Raw genomic sequence first — 19571 nt, 5'->3', positions numbered from 1 at the left:
ACGCAGGCTGCACGCATTTTTTAGCAAAACGCCCGGCTGACCCATTCACTACAGTGCATGGGATCAGCCCTGCAATGCATACAAACACAGATGGCGTGCGATCGTACGACTTGCATTTCGATCGCACGGTCATCTGTGTGTCATGATGTGAACGAGGCCTTAGAGCCGGAGCCCATTGCTGCATTTTTAAAAACGCATAAATGCTTGCGTTTTTCAAGCATTTTAAAAACGCGTTTGTCACAGACCGCAAAGCCGGTCTGCGGATGGGCTCAATCGATCAGCGGCAGAATCCTCTCACACGGTCATTTTGTTCATCACGAAGGGTAACCCGACTCCGCAATTTGATGAACTGACTCGCGGAGGGAGCGTTCAGACGACAAAGGACTCACCTCACACATACAATTCAAAGATCTGCCACCAAGCGGGTTACACAGCCCGCTACTGTAATTATACTAGGACTTCGAGAACGCTCTATTAACCCTTAGCAATATGCAGGAACCTGGGTCAGATCGTTATATATGGGCCGGGTTCTCGCATACAGGTTATAAAGGCACACTTGAAAACAGGGTAGCGATTTCAGGAGAATAGGTATGATTGTGTATGTTCAGCAACAGGTCATAACCGCTAAACGATTTTTAAAACGTTTAATAACAAAAATGCATTACATACAGTTATATACACCAATTAACACATACACACAGAGCTTAAAAATAAAAAGGAATAAAATCAGAAAATTCTTACTTAGTTATGCTGAGCAGTCCATTTGAAGAATGAAGAAAAAAAGTCCAGCTTAAAAGTAGGCATTAATGTTAAGGGTCCTTGAACACAGCAGGCGTCGGCTCTCCTTAAACGACTGCATGGACGTTCCTGGTCGATGGAATTTGGAGAACTGGGCGGGTTTGGTCCCGCCCCACTTTTATAGGACCTGAGTTTTGGGCTGTCACTACCTGGAAAGTAGGTGTGTTTAAGGCAGGGTTATCTTCTGGCAGCAAGGTTGCCACCCCCAGACTCAGAGCAGGAAAATGTACCAGTTTTTAATAATCTGTGCGACTCCACCCCAGATTGGCGCATCGCAAATCCGAGACTATATTCATAAGCGGCCTGCGACCGTGTATCCAACGAGGCTATACATGCCTATTCTATTGCATTCGCTCTATGCAGGCCGGATAAAGTGGTTTTCCTATGGATTCCTGACAGTTAGAAAATTGTAATTCAGGTGAATGATAGAACTGATTTCTAGGTATCAGAAAATGTGTTTTTTGTCTTTCTGCGACAAGGCTATTTTGAATTACAAATAAATTAAAGTTCTCTTTGTTTGATTGTATGATTTTGGAGGGAGCTCTTATCTCAGCCAGTTTGAGCTGGCTTGGGGAGAGGGGCTGATTGTTATCTGCTGAGCTGCTGAAGCTATTCCATGGGCACCATTTGGTCCTAGCATGTAACACCTATGTGTCGCAGCTACGTGTGAAAAGCTGGAGGAGGTGGAGGGGGTGAGGGGCTCTGTTTTTAAGAGAAGAGACGGAAAAAGACATCTATTGTACATTTACACAGGACTGACAGTAATTGTGCAGGACCATACGAAAATCGTTGGCGATTGCGCACAACTTTTCGTAATGTTCACCACAGCGTTTGTTGCATTTTAACGCGTTAAAACATCCAGAAACGAATTAAAACACATTTCAGAAACGCTTGAAAAACGCATGCGTTTTTATGCATTTTTGAAAATGCAGCATTGGGCTCAGGCCCTCAAGGAGGAGGGGAGGGGCAGGACAACAGGAAGCCTAAGTACTGCGCTACCTGCCCACTTCCCTCCCACTCAGAGGCGTTCTTAGGATTGCTGGGCAGTGGTGTGAAGTGCACAGCACCTGGAGCTATAAATTGGGTATAGTCATAATTGTTTTAGGGAGTGGTCAAATTCTGTATGTGAACCTAGCAGGGCAAAACTTTGGCCACAGGTCCTTCAATTTACCTACAGTCATCCGACAGCAGCTGATCGTCTGTGACATTAAAAGCACACAGTGTGCAATATTATGCCGCATGCAACCATTTTTCCCCCATATTCAGGAACCACACTACATGTGTACCAGCCCACTGAATAACATGGGCTGTTATGTCTGGTGCAATTCCGGGAAACCATGTGCGATTCCCTCAACTGTGACGTCTGCCTCAAGCTTGCATTATTGATAAGCATTTATGTATCTGTACTTTAATTTTTCAGTTGTGAGAGATGTATGCTACAGTATATGCCATATACACATCAGAATTAGTAAACTAAAGCGAAATAGGCAGCTGGCAGAGGTAAGCAGCCACTTGGGCCCAGAAGCAGGAAAATTATGCTTAAACAACAGGCTGCAATGATGGTGCCAGTGCCATCATTATGTTATATAACAGAAAGGAGACCCTGGGGACACTAGAGAAGGTTCCTGTGCCAGAGCCTGGATGCCTTAAGCAACTAATTATAAATGCAACTCCATTCTCTACAACTCAGAACAGCCATGAGTTATTTGACACTGTGTACGTACTGTATATTACAAAACTGTCACCAATATAGGCACAGGTTGCCATTGTGTAGCCTGAGGGAAAAGTTATATTCACTAGTGTCTATGGATACAGAAAAATCAACACCTTTGACTTAACCTCCCTGGCCATCTATTAAAACCACCAGGGGGCAGCGCAGCACTTTAAAAAAATTTTTAAATCATGTAGCTAGCTACATAATAGCTGCATCCCCCACCCCCTCCGATCGCCTCAGGCGATCAGCGCAAACAGGGGGGGGGGGGGGGGGGGGGCGGGTAGTGTACACGCAGCTAGCAAAGTGGTTAAAGTGGACCTGAGCTCTTGCAAAGAACAGACTGAAAAGTGTTCATTACACATAGAAATGGTGTTGAAATCATCTACACTGAGCTGTGTTTATTTATGCAGTTGAGTGTAACAAGTGTGTAGTCAGTAGGCATGACTCACAGCCGAGGCGCTGGTCAGAGTTGGCTGTACAGGAAAGACAGATGCTGCCTTCCTTTGCTCCCCGAGAGCTCATCCAGTACATTTTCAGGGCTTTTTGGGGGGGATTTCTGTGCATTGTAACAAAGAAATGTTTTTCCCTGTTTGTTTTCATACTGTGCCTAATCTTTTAGAGCAGAGAGGAAGTTCTGAGTTCAGATCCACCTCAACCATTTCCGCCTTTTGGACGTAGCTGCTACATCCAAAAGGCTGCTGTCGCGCTACTGCGCTCCTATGGCCGATCGCGCGTGACCCTTACTCCGGAGATCAATGAATGGGAACGCAGTTCCCATACATTGATCTAAGTCCCCGTTAGAAATACTTATGGCTTCTATAAGAAGCCGCAATCTTTCTGAACCAAAAAAAAAATAAATTAAAGTCCTCCCTACACTTCCTGTAAGCGAGAGAGCTCGCTTACCGGATGGGGAAAAGAAAACTGACCGCGGCCATCTTGCGGTCAAATAGTAAAACTACATCTACATACATTTTTTTTTTCTAACACAATAAATTACATTTAAAATTACATCTACATACATTTTTTTCTGACAATAAATTACATTTAAAATTAACAGTTTACCTCCACACTACAAAAATACCCCAAAAAAATTAACTAAAAAAAATAAAATAAAAATAAATTACAATTTAAAAATACAAACAAATGGTTACCTAGGGGTCTGAACTTTTTAAATATGCAAGTCAAGAGGGTATATTACTAATATTTTTTTAAATTACAGTACAGACCAAACATTTGGACACACCTTCTCATTCAAAGCGTTTTCTTTATTTTCATTACTATGAACATTGTAGATTCACACGGAAGGCATCCAAACTATGAATTAACACATGTGGAATTATAGTACATAACCAAAAAGTGTGAAACAACTGAAAATATGTCATATTCTAGGTTCTTCAATGTAGCCACCTTTTGCTTTGATTACTGCTTTGCACACTCTTGGCATTCTCTTGATGAACTTCAAGAGGTAGTCACCTGAAATGGTCTTCCAACAGTCTTGAAGATGCTTAGCACTTCTTGTTGGCATTTTGGCCTTCACTCTGCGGTCCAGCTCAACCCAAACCATCTCGATTGGGTTCAGGTTTGGTGACTGTGGAGGCCAGGTCATCTGGCGCAGCACCCCATCACTCTCCTTCCTGGTCAAATAGCCCTTACACAGCCTGGAGGTGTGTTTGGGGTCATTGTCCTGTTGAAAAATAAATGATGGTCTAACTAAACGCAAACCGGATGGAATAGCATGCCACTGCAAGATGCTGTGGTAGCCATGCTGGTTCAGTATGCCTTCAATTTTGAATCAATCCCCAACAGTGTCACCAGCAATGCACCCTCACACCATCACACCTCCTCCTCCATGCTTCACAGTGGGAACCAGGCATGTAGAGACCACCCGTTCACCTTTTCTGCTTCGCACAAAGACATGGTGGTTGGAACCAAAAATCTCAAATTTGGACTCATCAGACCAAAGCACAGATTTCCACTGGTCTAATGTCCATTCCTTGTGTTCTTTAGCCCAAACAAGTCTCTTCTGCTTGTTACCTGTCCTTAGCAGTGGTTTCCTAGCAGATATTCTACCATGAAGGCCTGATTCACAGTCTCCTCTTAACAGTTGTTCTAGAGATGTGTCTGCTGCTAGGACTCTGTGTAGCATTGACCTGGTCTCTAATCTGAGCTACTGTTAACAAGCGATTTCGGAGGCTGGTGACTCGGATGAACTTATCCTCCGCAGCAGAGGTGATTCTTGGTCTTCCTTTCCTGATGCGGTCCGCATGTGAGCCAGATTCTTTGTAGCGTTTGATGGTTTTTGAGACTGCACTTGGGGACACTTTCAAATTTTTCCCAATTTTTCGGACTGACTGACCTTCATTTCTTAAAGTAATGATGGTCACTTGTTTTTCTTTACTTAGCTGCTTTTTTCTTGCCATAATACAAATTCTAACAGTCTATTCAGTAGGACTATCAGCTGTGTACCCACCTGACTTCTCCACAACGCAACTGATGGTCCCAACCCCATTTATAAGGCAAGAAATCCCACTTATTAAACCTGACAGGGCAAACCTGTGAAGTGAAAACCATTTTAGATGACTACCTCTTGAAGCTCATCAAGAGAATGCCAAGAGTGTGCAAAGCAGTAATCAAAGCAAAAGGTGGCTACTTTGAAGAACCTAGAATATGACATATTTTCAGTTGTTTCACACTTTTTGGTTATGTACTATACTTCCACATGTGTTAATTTATAGTTTGGATGCCTTCAGTGTGAATCTACAATGCTCATAGTCATGAAAATAAAGAAAAGTCTTTGAATGAGAAGGTGTGTCCAAAGATTTGGTCTGTACTGTATAAGTAAGCTTTAAAGAGAGTCTGAATAAATCTCGCTTCAGACCTCATAGTTAGCATACAGTTAGCATAGAGTCATAGAGACACTGAAGCGAAAACAAAAATATGATATAATGAATTGGTTGTGTACTATGAATAATTACTAGAAGTTTAGCAGCAAAGAAAATATTCTCATATTTTTATTTTCAGGTATATAGTGTTTTTTCTAACATTGCATTATTCTATAATATGTCCAGATTACACAACACTCAGCATTCAAAATGATTCTTTCAGAGCAGTCTGTGAACTAATGACCTCTCCTCTGGCAGAGTAAAAGACATTTGTTTACTTACAGTTGAGATAATAAAAGTCAGATAACAGCCCTCTTCAGGACTTTGAAAGTCGCAGAGCTTAATTGCTTTTTTGCATAGAAATAACTGGAGTTTCTTAACTCTTCCTGTACTGGAAACAATTAGACTGATGTTTCTGATCTTAATGTTTTATTTCTTAGCTGTACTACACATACAAATCATAATATCATAATTTTTTTTTCGCTTCAGTGTCTCTTTAACGGGGGTTCCTTCACCCCCAAATCCCCTCCGTACATCGCGGAATCTCTTCCGCATTGGGGCAGGGCTAACCGCCGCAGCCCTGCCTCCCGCGCGTCTATCAGACGCGTACCTCCGCCTCTCCCCCGCCCCCCGCAGTCTTCCTTCACTGAGAGGGGCGGGGGAGAGGCGGCGATGCGCGTCTGATAGACGCGCTGAGAGGCAGGGCTGCAGCCGTTAGCCCTGCCTCCAGGAAGAGCAAAATTTACGACCAATTTGGTCGTTGATTTTGCAGGGGGGGTTTGGGGGTGAAGGGACCCCCGTTTAGCCGCGGGATAGCGGCGTTTTAGCAGGGGCACACATGCCCCTGCTAACTATGAGCTCTGAAGCGAGAATTATTCTCGCTTCAGTGTCTCTTTAAATAGTGATGGATGCAAAACTGAGAAAACGCACCTTTATTTCCAAATAAAATATTGTCGCCATACATTGTGATAGGGACTTAATTTAAATGGTGTAATAACCGGGATAAATGGGCAAATAAAATATGTAGGTTTTAATTATGATAGCATGTATTATTTTAAAGCTATAATGGCTGAAAAAACTGCGAAATAATGATTTTTTTTCCATTTTTATTTAATATTTCTGTTTAAAATACATTTTGAAAAAAATAATTCTTAGCAAAATGTACCACCCAAAGAAAGCCTAATTGGTGGCAGAAAAAACAAGATATAGATCAATTCATTGTGAGAAGTAGTGATAAAGTTATAGGTGAATGAATGGGAGATGAAAATTGCTTGGATGAATAAGGTATGCTTCAAGAGGTCCACCATCATTCCAGTTCCTAAGAAACAAGGCATCTCCGACCTCAACAACTAAGGCCTGTAGCCCTGAGGTCCGTCATCATGAAGTCCCTAGAGAGAGTGGACTTATCCACCCTCAAGCTATCCACCTTGCCCCTACTAGACCCACTCCAGTTCGCCTACAGGGCAAATAGGTCCACTGATGATGCTCTTAACATCTGCTTGGAATTCATCTACAACCATTTAGACAGGAGGGATGCGTATGCCAGAGTACTGCTATTAGACTTCAGCTCGGCTTTTAACACTATATGCCCACGCACCCTCCAGAATGTCCTGACGACACTGGGGGTCCACTCCACCCTACGGCTATGAATCACTGACTTTCTCTCTAACAGATCCCAAGTTGTCAGGCTGGGGGACATCTACTCACGAGAAGCGATAAACACAGGGGCACCCCAGGGCTGCGTCCTGTCCCCGCTGCTCTTCTCCCTTTACACAAATGATTGCAGATCCACGGCAGACTCTGTCAAAGTCATAAAATTTGCGGATAACACCACCATTTTCGGCCTCGTCACCAAGGAAAACATACGGGATTACCAGCAGCAGGTGGAAAGACTATGCCACTGGTGTAAAGAGAACAGCCTGGTGCTCAACACGGCCAAAACCGTCGAACTTATAATTGACTTTAGGAAGTCGGCACCTACCCCACCTCCCATCTACATTGATGGCACTGAGGTGGCCAGAGTGCCCTGCACTCGCCTGCTGGGCACCACCATCTCCAGCGATCTCAGTTGGAGAGTCAATATCACGTCAACCCAACGGAAAGCCCAGCAGAGACTCTTCTTCCTCCGCCAACTGTGGAAGTTCGGCATGGCCCAGGAGATTCTGACATGCTTTTACACTGCCACCATTGAATCAATCCTCTGCTCCGCCATCTTGGTCTGGTATGTGGGAGCCACCGCCAGTGACCGGCACAAATTACAGAGGATCATTAGGTCGGCGGAGAGGATCATTGGGAGAACTCTGCCCCCACTTGACCACCTGTATAACACAAGACTGCGAGCCAGGGCACTGAGGATTGCAAGTGACCTCTCTCACCCAGGCCACTGTTTTTTTCACCCCACTTCCACTGGGTCGGAGACTTCAGGCCATCCCCACCAAGACCACCAGACACAAGAACTCTTTCTTCCCGATGGCCGTTAGCCTCCTGAACTCCCTTAACATTCTACCACCCTCTATCAGCGTCCTACCACCTACATAGAAGCGGCAGACTTCGGCTGTGTATATCAAATTGTTGTTTGTATATTAGTGTATGCTTATACCTGAGTATGAGATATTACTGTCATTCTAACGCATTTCCTGTCTTTCTTTCTATGTACTGCTCCATTGTGCCAAACCCAATTCTGGGCTTGACCCAGTCATGCTTGGCAAAATAAAATAGATTCTGATTAGGTGAAAAATGACTGCAGGCTGAAGTGGTTAACTGAAGGCTAACATATCTGAAACTTAGCAAGCAACAAAATGTCTGTGGACATCAAATATACTCCTAGACAAGAGAACTAACAAAATGAGCCTAGCGGTGAGCATGAAGAATAATCCAGAAGCCTAGGCAACTGAACCAACCAGGAGACTAAAGCAAAGGAACTGACACGGCGCCTAGACCTAAGCCTCCCTGTGCCCTACACCATGAGAATGAGTTGCCATAGTAACATTCAGCATATGGACTGAGATTTATATTCATAACTCTCAGCCAGTGCTGTTGAGGTAGTAAAGCTGCTTGGTATGCAGCCTTACAACTACAGTGACAACTACAGGCTCACTATAAACACAGAGAATCTACCAGATTAGTCTCAAATAAATAAAAGACACACAGCTGATATTCACATATTTCAATTCACAGACTGGCATAAAAAAAAAATCTACCGTAACTATGTTTATACCACTCTTGTTAATCGAACAAACATCCCACACAATAAAAGCAGGAAGATGGTGTTCATAATGTAACCTCTCCCATAGTCATACCCTAGTGTCCCTATTAGGGGCGTAACTAGAGGGGAGCAGTGCCTGCGACTGCAGGGGGCAGAGCTGTGAAGGGGCCCCAACTACTACTTGACTTCCTCTGATAGAGGGGTCCATCCTTTAGATCAGGTATCTTTGTGGCTAAACTTGTATGGGTGTGAAAATCATGATGGCAACACTTGTTTTATGACCATTGCAAGATGGGCCTCAAGGCTGTGATGGCCACAAGGTGTTGGCACTTTGGGGGGACCAACAAAGTTTTGCTGGGGGACCCCATGATTTATAGTAGTCTCAGGACCTGTTTCCTCCAAAAGGAAACATGCAAATTTGCATGGGAACTGACACCACTACAATTTTAATTGGATAATTTCCATGTGGTCTTTTGAGTCGGTTCCGATTCAGACAGTCTGCTGCAATTCTTGAATGCCACCCTAGTTAGTTGTGCCTAATATTTCTCAATGACTCCACATATGAAATGCAAATATTTGTATATGCCCCACAACAGAAGCAAGGAGAAGATAGTTGTCATATATGCTAGATGCATGCGAAAATACATATACAATTAGTGCACACATTTTTAATGCAAATATACACTGCAGAAACCCAGTCAAGGGTGCACCCTGCCTTCAGATGCAGATTAACGGATCATGTTTTATGAACTATTCTAAAATACGATTGATGTCAAATTGGAAATAATCGTTTGTGACAGACGATAGGAATTTTGTTTTTAATAGCTACAAATAGATGGTTGAATCTGTCACATACAGAAGAACTAATAATACCTCATGCGCTGTGAATTAGGACATATAAACAAATATAATTAATTAGGGAAAAGGTGAATAAGACACAACATATTTTGTGATTTTAGCTTTGCAGATGTGGCAGAATTTTAAAAATAATAAAAACTTCAAACTAAAAAAAATCTAAATTTTGTGCAAAGTGTGTACTGTAGTAAGGAATGCTCTACCAAAATGTACACAATAAATTAATAGCATGAATAGCAATCAAGCCCCGTTTGGCTAAATTCAACTTTTGGCAATGTAACATGATTGGCTTCTGTAGGTATATTTGTTCAAATCTGCATGCTGGAAATTGTTCAAAATTCTTTTGAGAATTTGTTTCTCCAACAGGCATAACAATGGTGCAATGGAAGCAAAGTAAAAGCAAAATAATTCAAATAGAAAAAAATAAAACAATGTATACTTGACTGTAAGTCTAGAAATTCAGATCTGACTCACGCAATAGAAGTATAGGGGTTGGCCTTCGATTTGGACCTACATTTCTGGTACTCAATTTGGACCTAAATTTCTGACTTGTAGCCATTCCCATTTGCAACAATTTATCCAGTGGTGACACTTTCTTGATAAAGGGAATGGCAAGAGAACACAGGTCTGAAGGTCTTGGCCACAACAATCAACAAGGAAAGGGGGGAAAGATACTGGGCTGCAGTGTGGATAATTGCTACACTTGGGGGACTGGAGGTGTTAGATATTTGCTTCATTTTAGGGCCAGGCAGGGTTAATGGATGGAATAATTTATGCAATTCAGTCATTAACCCCTCCTGGCCTCCAAATGCAGCATTTAATTCCTCCTGGTCACCAATGTGCATCCAATAACTTTGCTGAGTAGACTTATACTTGAGTTAATAAAACATTCCAGCTTAAAGAGAACCTGTAACTAAAAAAAAAGTTCCCCTGGGGGTACTCACCTCGGTAGGGGGAAGCCTCAGGGTTCCAATGAGGCTTCCCCCTCCGCTGTAGCTGCAGGCAATCCAGCGCTAACTCCCCGAAGTCTCCGGCAATCCTTCCTTGACAAGCCTGACAAGCGCTGATAAGCGCTGATTTATTTACCTTCCTGGCTCCAGCGGGGGCGCTGTTGAGGCACTCAGCGCAGAGATAGGCGGAAATAGCCAATCTCTGTTGGGTCCGCTCTACTACGCAGGCGACTTACGCCTCTGCAGTAGAGCGGCCCGACATTTAACGGCTATTTCCGCCTATCTCTGAGCAGAGATCCGATAGTGCGCCTGCGCTGGAGCCAGGAAGGTAAATAGTTACATCCTCACTGTTCCGGGAGCTTTTTCGCCGCCGCCGTGGGACTCGATAGGATCCAGAGGCTTCCCCCACCCGAGGTGAGTACCCCCCAGGGGAACTTTTTCTCATTACAGGTTTTCTTTAAGAGGGTCAAATATTGGAGTCGACTTATACGCGAGGTCGACTTATATCCGACACATCTGCCTGCAATGTAAAAAAATACTTTTTGGATCAGCTTAATGTGTCATAGAAATAGTACAAATTTAAATTAATGACAAACTTAGGGTATGGAATTTAATAATAAATAAACAACATTTATATCGCGTTTTTCTCCTAGCGCACTCAAAGCGCCTTAAAGGGATTCCGAGGTGATGTGTATACAGGTGTGGCACAAACTTGTCCCACTCATGCCACCATGATGCAGACTCCCTCTGCAGAATCTTGCTATTATTACTTTCACTTGCAAAGCAGTAATGTTCACTTCTGTTCAATCATGGAAAAGTAATACTAACTACTTTAACTCTATCACAACCCCCAGAAAAAAAATCCTCAACAGATCTGCTTGTTCTTAATATAAATCATCATTTGACGTAATGTGTCCAATACTGCCAAACTACTGGAGTCCTTTTATAAGATAGGATTCCCCTGGTAATCCATATATGAGACATGTCTGTACACAATTTTGATTTGTTGTTGTGAACATGAAGAATCTGATCATTCTTAAAAGGAGACAGCTGCAAAATGAAGGAAAAAGTTCTTAAAGAGACTCTGTACTGTAAAAAAAAAAAAACCTCTGGGGGATACTTACCTCAGGAGGGGGAAGCCTCAGGGTCCCAATGAGGCTTCCCTAACCTTTGTAGATAACAGGAATCCAGTGCTGGCTCCCCCGATTCCTCCCAGACAAGCAACGCTAAACAAGGTTTGTGTAATTGCACACCTGCACCCAGATCTGTGAGATCACAGAAACAATCGCTCATCTTTTTAAAAAATGGCCAGTCATTAAAAAAAAGCACATGGTGGGTACGGGCCTTAAAGCATTACAATTAATCATGTAAAAAAGGCTAACTTGATGGATAAATGCCAAAGCAATTAAAATGCCTCCTGTCTAACGTCTATTGCTCTGTTTTAAGAGAGCGTTTGAAGAGGGAGTTAAGCTGGCCATGCACTATATAACATTTTTGCCCAATAAGACATTTGATTAGACAAAAAAAGTCTACTTGAGCAAAAAATGTGGTTTTCCATTGCACCCCAATCGTCCCACAACAGACCCACAATTGACATAAGGTGATCGAGAATGGTGATTCTTTGCAAATGTCGAGCCTGGTGTCCTTTATAATGTCAAGTGCAGGTCAATCCTGGACTGGTTGGCAGTGTGATTCTTAAGTGTATGGCTACCCTAATGCTCAGAACACAAAATATAATATTTTTTTTTATCCATTTTGACGCAATGGATCAGAATGGAATGAAAAATGGAAAGTCGACGAATCCTATGAATCATATTAACAGGATCCATTCACTTGTCTGCGGAACGGAAAAACCCCAACCAGGACAATTTTTTCAGACAAGCAGATGTTTCCCATAGAAGCCTATGGTGGAAACACATCTACACCAAGAGTACCACAATGGACCATGTCCGCTCCGACTGGCCGTTGGCGAACCGTCTCAGGCTTGAACTGAGAAAAGCTTACAAACCCAACAATACCAAAATTCATCCCAAACCTTGATAAATAATCCTTGCACAAGCATCAACCCCAACTTCCATTTCATTCATCCCATTTATTAGCTCTTATATACAGTATGTATTTCAACTATGAAAAAAAACAGACACATAAAAATGATATACATTTCCATGAAGAGCAGAAGGAGCTGTCTTATTGTTATTTACAGTGGTAAAAGTAAACATACAGTACCTCCTTATGGCCACAGTAAGAGCCTCTGGTGAACTGGCACAAGGACAAATGACTTCTTGCCGCAGGCCTTTACTTTGGAAGACATTGAGGAAAGCGTCACACGACGAAATGGACCCTGGGGAGAGAACACAAGAAGAGGATGTGGTGATGTACGGGCAGAAAGCTCTGTGCTGGGACAAGATGATTTAGAACACTTTAAAGAGCAGCGAGGACATTCTGAATAGCTCATCGCTACACTTGTCCCGTGGCATTGTAACACCATGAAAAATCCACCGTAAACCAGAAACTCATTTGTCTCTGTCTATCTTATACAAGCCCCCATCACCTCTATCTTCAGCAGGCAGCATGAAAGGCAAAATGCAAAGCTTAGAAATACTATGCAGGCCAGTGAAAGAGGGGGGGGTGAAAGGGTTACCTGCATGCGGTGCCCCCTGCTGGTCATGTAATCTATGATTATGTGCAAACCAACGCTCTCTCCTGTCTATGTCCGCTTCTTTGCAGCTTTAGATAGATTTGGTACTGCAGACACAGTGTAATTTATGCACCTTTATTGGCTGACAACAAGAAAACGAGAGAGAACACCAAGAGCCCAGTATAGTGCACTATGTACTTGATTGATGTGGGTAATGAGAGGCAAGTATGTAAAGTTATACTCACCAACATGAGTTACCACTAGGGAATATCACGGATATGCAAATTTTTCCGAGTTGATGCAAAGTTATGCACATTTTTATGCAAATATGTGCAGCTTGAAAATTGACCAATCAATTTAAACCTGGGTTTAAACTGATTGGTCCGTTTTCACACTGCCTACATTTGCATAAAAAATTGCATATTTGTGGAAAATTTTGCATATCATTGATTATCCCTAGTTACCACAAAGATAACCACTGTAGATGCAGTTGAGGATATTAGACCTGTCCCCACTCAGGATTAAGAAGTTGTTCTCTGTAGATCTGGAAACAAGGGGTTAGCACCCTTTCACCATGGGTGGTCTCCAACAATGTGGAAATTAACAGAGGCGCCCAAGAATAAAAGTAGCTAAAACTTAAAGGGAATATCCAGGCAAAAAAAATGAGTTTCACTTCCCTGGGGCTTCTACCAGCCCCATGCAGCCATCTTTGTGCTCTCGTAGTCAATCACTGCTGCTCCAGTCCCCCGCTGTCAGCTTGCCGACCTCGGAGATCGGTGGGCCGCTTGCGTACAATTTTACGCATTCCCGCTAGTGCAGGAACATTAACACATACATTTTTACGTGTTAGTGGTTTAATGCGTACATTTTTAAAATGTATGTGTTAATGTTCCTGCACTAGCGGGAATGCGTAAACATGTACGCAAGCGGCCCGCCAACCTCCGAGGTCGGCAAGCTGCCAGCGGGGGACTGGAGCACCAGTGAGTGACTACGAGGGCACAGGATGGCTGCATGGGGCTGGTAGAAGCCCCAGATAAGTGAAACTCTTTTTTTTTGCCTGGATATTCCCTTTAAGCTAAAAAGTTGTTCTCTGTAGATCTGGAGACAAGGGGTTAGCACCCTTTCACCGTGGGTGGTCTCCAACAATGTGGAAATGAATAGAGGCGCCAAAAGAATAAAAGTAGCAAAAACTTAAGCTAAAAAAACTAAAAAAACGGGAGAGGCGCTAGGATGAGCCATAGACACTTGTTGATGTATTTTTTTATTTTTAAGTGTTAGCTACTTTTATTCTTTTGGCGCCTCTGTTCATTTATTGGCTGCCAGGCTGTCTGCAGACCAATTTAAATGGTGGAGTGCTGTCTGGTAGTAAGCATTTGCTTCTCTTGTGTTTACCATTCAGCATTTAGGGTCAGTTGTGGGTGATTCCCCTAGGGGTAGGAGCAATGGGGCTCCCCTGTGCTCTCCCTTTGGTGTTGCATGCAGGATTGGGGCTCCTGGGTGGTGGCAGAGACCGGGGCTGCTACCAGTCATGTGCACCAGTAATTAGAAGCATAGAAATAAAACAAAACACTGCGGCAGAACTCATATATATATATATATATATATATATATATATATATATATATATATATATATATATATATATATATATATATATATATATATATATATGGTATATATGTTTTTCTGTCAAAAACAAAAGTTAATATTGCGGCCTCTGAGATTAAACTTGCCACTTAGAAAATGAGTCTGTAGCCCCAAAGCCTGCATCATGTAAAAGTAAAGCATTACCTTAGCTTAAAGGGGAGCTCTAGAATATTCTGTATAGCTTATCAGCCTAGGCCAATGATGGCTAACCTTGGCACTCCAGCTGTGGTGGAACTACCAGTCCCATGAGGCATTGCAATACTCTGACAGCTCTAAGAATAACTCAGAGAGGCAGAGGCATGATGGGATTTGTAGTTTTGTCACAGCTGGAGTGCCAAGGTTAGCCATCCCTGGCCTAGGCTAAACATCACTGGGAGGGCGGGGCTACGTACCAATATACAGCAATATATAGCTCAGCAGACCATTCCATTTTGGTTAAAGTTGACAATCAATTATTTCATGACATATCTTTATCCATATGTTTTACCTCACTTCATGCTGCCTCACTGGATAGATTTACTGATGGTTTTTCTTGGTATATCATTCTGTTTGGATCTCATGACCATATGATTTTGTTTATAGTAGTCTGATCTTACCTCATGTTGAATGTTAATGTTGGTGACCTATCTTTTTCAATAACTCAATAAAAATGATTAATAGAGAATACTGCAATTTATAGCTATAGGAAGAGTTTTTGATGCTGAAACCAGAAAAAATACTGTAAAAGTGGGTATCCTGACGTGGTTGCTGCATTCTACTATTTGTCACGACAGTGCCTCTTTGAAGGGGCACTATCGCGAAAAATTGTAAAATGTAAAATAGGTGCAAACATAAACAAATAAGAAGTACATGTTTTCCAGAGTAAAATGAGCCATAAATAACTTTTCTCTTATGTTACTGTCACTTACAGTAGGTAGTAGAAATCTGACAGAATTAACAGGTTTTGGACTAGTCCATCTTTTCATAGGGATTTCTCAGCAAGGCTTTTATTCTTTATAAAGAGATTCCCTAAAAAGGATTTAAACAATGATGCTGGTCAGCTTCCCTGCTCGCTACACAGTTGTTTGGCAGTTGGACAGAGCAACTGCCATTCACTAAGTGCTTTTGAAAATAAATAAATCCCTGAGAATCCCCTAAGAAGAGATGAACTAGTCCAAAACCTGTCACTTCTGTCAGATTTCTACTACCTACTGCAAGTGACAGCAACACAGGAGAAAAGCTCATTTTACTCCGGAAAAAATGTACTTATTTGTATATGTTTGCACATATTTTAAAAATTTTCACCGTAGTGCCCCTTTAATGAATAAAATTGCTCATTTTTTAAGATATTAATTTGTAAATTATTTAGTCAATACCTCATCTGGACTAACATTCCTAAATTTATCAGTGATTCCAGCATCTTTACTGCTGGCAGGGTGAATCACTATGGAATGCTTTTTTCCCCCATCTGTGTAGAGAGCAGTAACATCTGTTTATCTCCCAGAGTGCTATGGGGAAGTGCGAGGGGGGCAGCGAGACATCATAGCCTAGGTTAACCGCCACTGGAACGCCCTTCAGTATGCATTTAATATACAGCAATATATAGTTGTGTTTATGATATTTAACGTAAAACTTGGTATACTAAATTATTTTTTAATGTTCTGCTATGCATTGTTATGGGTGCTCTTTAATCTTTGAAAATAGATTTTCACTGGATTAAAAGATTGTGTAAAACAGCATTTCCTGTATTGAAACCACCGCACAATGGAGCGAGTTTAATTTAGTACACTTTTAGAATGTGACTTATTCATTACTACTTTATTAAATCAGAACTATGGTTAAACTTTCCTCTCTGCTCCAACCAATTAGTCACACAATTCTACATTTTAAGAATTTAAAGTGGACCTGTACTCTTGCACTGGACAACAGGAAAACAGAGAGAAGTGCGCACTGTATGTATTTAGATAGTTTAGCCTGTCTAATTCCCCCTCATCTGTGACAAATCACCACTGTATTTTGGTTTGTCCGTTTTGTCAGCTCAGGAATCGCCTCTGCTGCAGCAGAGCAGCTAATTTGTAAACACAGGATGTCAACCCTGTGTCTGCTTCCATGAAAGCAGGAAGTAGACACACTGCAGATTTATTGCAGGATTAGTATCAGCTGTAACAAATAAATGTTTTTCTTTAAAGTTATTGTGCTGTTGCGTACCGTCTCTTTTAGAGCAGAGAGGTTCTGAGTTCAGGAAAAGAAAGCCGACATGGACAGGTCACAAGGTCAGGGCGAGTAATGGGCAGCTGGAATACATAATTGAGGGCCTCTATATTTAGTGAGTTGACCACCACTGCACTAAAGGTTCATGTGCCGGAAAAGACAGGGCGCCCTTACGTTTTCAGAAAGTGGATGCAGTGCAGATTGCTAATGACGGTTATAGTGAACAACTTTCCTCATGTAGAGAGATGCATATAAATAGCACATTTGCAATTGTGATTATTCCAATATGTAAATATAGAGCCTGTTATATGCCAATAGGGAATGTTTACTTGCATGATTTTCACTCCACAGAGATTTAATATGCAAAGCACACAGAATTATAGTCTTCGGCAAGGGAGTGAGCCCTTCTCGGTAGCTAAGCTGCAAAACTTCAAATCAAGTTACGGAAAAAGGTTTGAGCAGACACGTCAACAAATAAAACATTTCAATGTAAACATATCTCCTATTTAAAGGGTCACTAGACTGTTACATCCATCTTCACACAAAAATTTGCAGAACGGTGAATAATGCAATAATGCACTGGGGCATTTATGATTATTAATTTCATTATTATTATTATATTATTATTATCACAATGGCATTGAGTGGTGGATTGTATGTACTCCCTGTGTCTGTGCAAGTTTCCTCCAGGCACTCCGGTTTCCTCCCACTTCCCCAAAACATACAGATAAGTTAATTGGCTTCCCCCCTAAATTGGCCCCAAACGACAACGTACATATAACTACAGCTGGGATTAGATTGTGAGCTCCTCTGAGGGACAGTTAGTGACAAGACCATATACACGCTGTAAAGTTCTGCGGAAGATGTTGGCACTATATAAATACTAAATAGTAGTATAATAATAATAATATTAATTCTTATCCCATACTGTTAGATAAGTGCAAGAAGATTGTAGAGCAAGGGTTTATGCATAAAGCTGCAAAACAAAACCCAGCCAATACTGCCAGTTCCATATCCTGATAACAAGCTCAGGAATCATTTGTCCACCTATTACCAATCTCACCTCCCAGCTAACCTAATGCTGGGAATACACCATGCGTTTTTTCGGCAGATAGATGGTTAGATAGATAATTTCCGACATATCCGATCTTACTTTCGATCGTTTTACCACTCGATTTCTGATAGAAGTGAATGGAAATTGATAAGAAAAGATAAAATAATTGAATGGTAGATCAACCAAAAAAACGCATCGTGTATTACCAGCATAACACTGTATCTTCCCTTCTACCTCTATCACATATGGGAGTTTTCAATTGACAAATGTCCTGACTACACCGTCCATCCAAACCTCTATGATCCCCTGCGCCACGTCAACTCCTGACACCTACCCTTCGCACAACCCCCTGCGCTGTCTCCCAGGAACCCCCAGGCCAGTCCCTCCTCACTGCCATGTCACAGCTAACTGCCCTGTTAACCGGGGGTTGGAGACTGAAGCCTATCAGATTTTAACAGCAGCACTTCCCCACCTACTACTACACGTGGTTTGAGGATCCCCTGTAAAAAGTGCCCATAGGTGCCCAATCGCAAAAAAACACTAGGTACTTACTTTACTGATGGAGACCACATAGGGATGTTTTTTATTTTTCCCAATCACAATAGTCATGATTACAGCATTTTTTGGGCAACTGTTCTCCTTTACAAAGTATAGGAGAGCAAGAAAATCACATAGCAATCACATGACCACACCAACCAATCCCAATACATCGTTCATTAGTGTGACTAGAAGAAGGAGAAATCGGATAGCTTGGAGTGGGGTAATGCACGACGTACATAATTATACTACTTCTGTCCTAATAAATGTTGAAGCATTACAGAATTACATTACAGTAAATGGAGACATCTTTCCTATGGATTACCAGACTTGTAAAATCCCATCAATCCCAGAAATGTACTCACAGGGGTTTGCTCCATCTGCAACAATCAACATGCGTAAAGAGGAAAGGTTGATGTCCCTCTGATCTCGATGTGCAACCAACGCCCAATGCATGTCTCTGGACTTGACACACGCCACTTTTGCTATGGTGAGAAAAATGAATTAGATAAAAATTTATAATATATATATATAAATATTAAAATTAAGAAAAATCATGCAATAAAATAAAGTTTTAAAACTGATTACAAGTCATCCACGCTTTACGAATGTTCTGTTACAGTGAAAGTCTACTTTTATAAGAAAAAAAAATCCCCTCAGATTTCTGTCAGTCACCTGATTATTCCAGGTGTATAGGAAGATTTACAATACGTCCTGCTTTGTGCAGCCAATTACACATATAGGAAGATAGAAATAATCAGGGAGTTGTTGGGCAGGTGTACTTTAGAGCAAAATGTCTCAACTCAGTCCACAAGTACGCAAAACAGTGCATGCTTTTAGGAAATCCACAGGAGACGTTAGTCAGCACTGCTGAAAAACGAAATGCAACATCTGTGAATGTTTGTGATTTTCTGCAAAACATGCACTGTTGGGGGTACTTGAGGAATGAATTGAGAGACCCTGTTAGAAACAATGCTGTAAAAATGTTATGATATCTGAAAAATCTAGTTTCTGGGTAATTCCAGACTTTCAAAGCTGGCTGTAATCTAGAGCATAATGGAGCAGCGCAGAGTGAAGGCAGGGGGACCACGAGGACAGGGG

The 19571-nt window shown here is 41.9% G+C and overlaps 1 protein-coding gene across 8 annotated transcripts in view; it reads right to left on the bottom strand.

Annotated features, from left to right (window-relative positions):
• The window catches only part of DIP2C (disco interacting protein 2 homolog C), a 635214-nt gene that overhangs the window by 169617 nt on the left and 446026 nt on the right, over positions 1 to 19571 (bottom strand). For all 8 annotated transcript variants that reach the window (XM_068235828.1, XM_068235830.1, XM_068235833.1 and 5 more), the window contains 2 exons: positions 18836 to 18955; positions 12631 to 12745 (listed from right to left, as the gene is read on the bottom strand). In XM_068235828.1, the coding sequence (XP_068091929.1) occupies positions 12631 to 12745; positions 18836 to 18955 (235 nt within the window). The remainder of the gene's footprint in view (positions 1 to 12630; positions 12746 to 18835; positions 18956 to 19571) is intronic.

Source organism: Hyperolius riggenbachi, chromosome 5 (assembly GCF_040937935.1).
Source record: "Hyperolius riggenbachi isolate aHypRig1 chromosome 5, aHypRig1.pri, whole genome shotgun sequence".
NCBI lineage: Eukaryota > Metazoa > Chordata > Amphibia > Anura > Hyperoliidae > Hyperolius > Hyperolius riggenbachi.
This window is presented reverse-complemented; position numbering and strand designations above follow the sequence as displayed.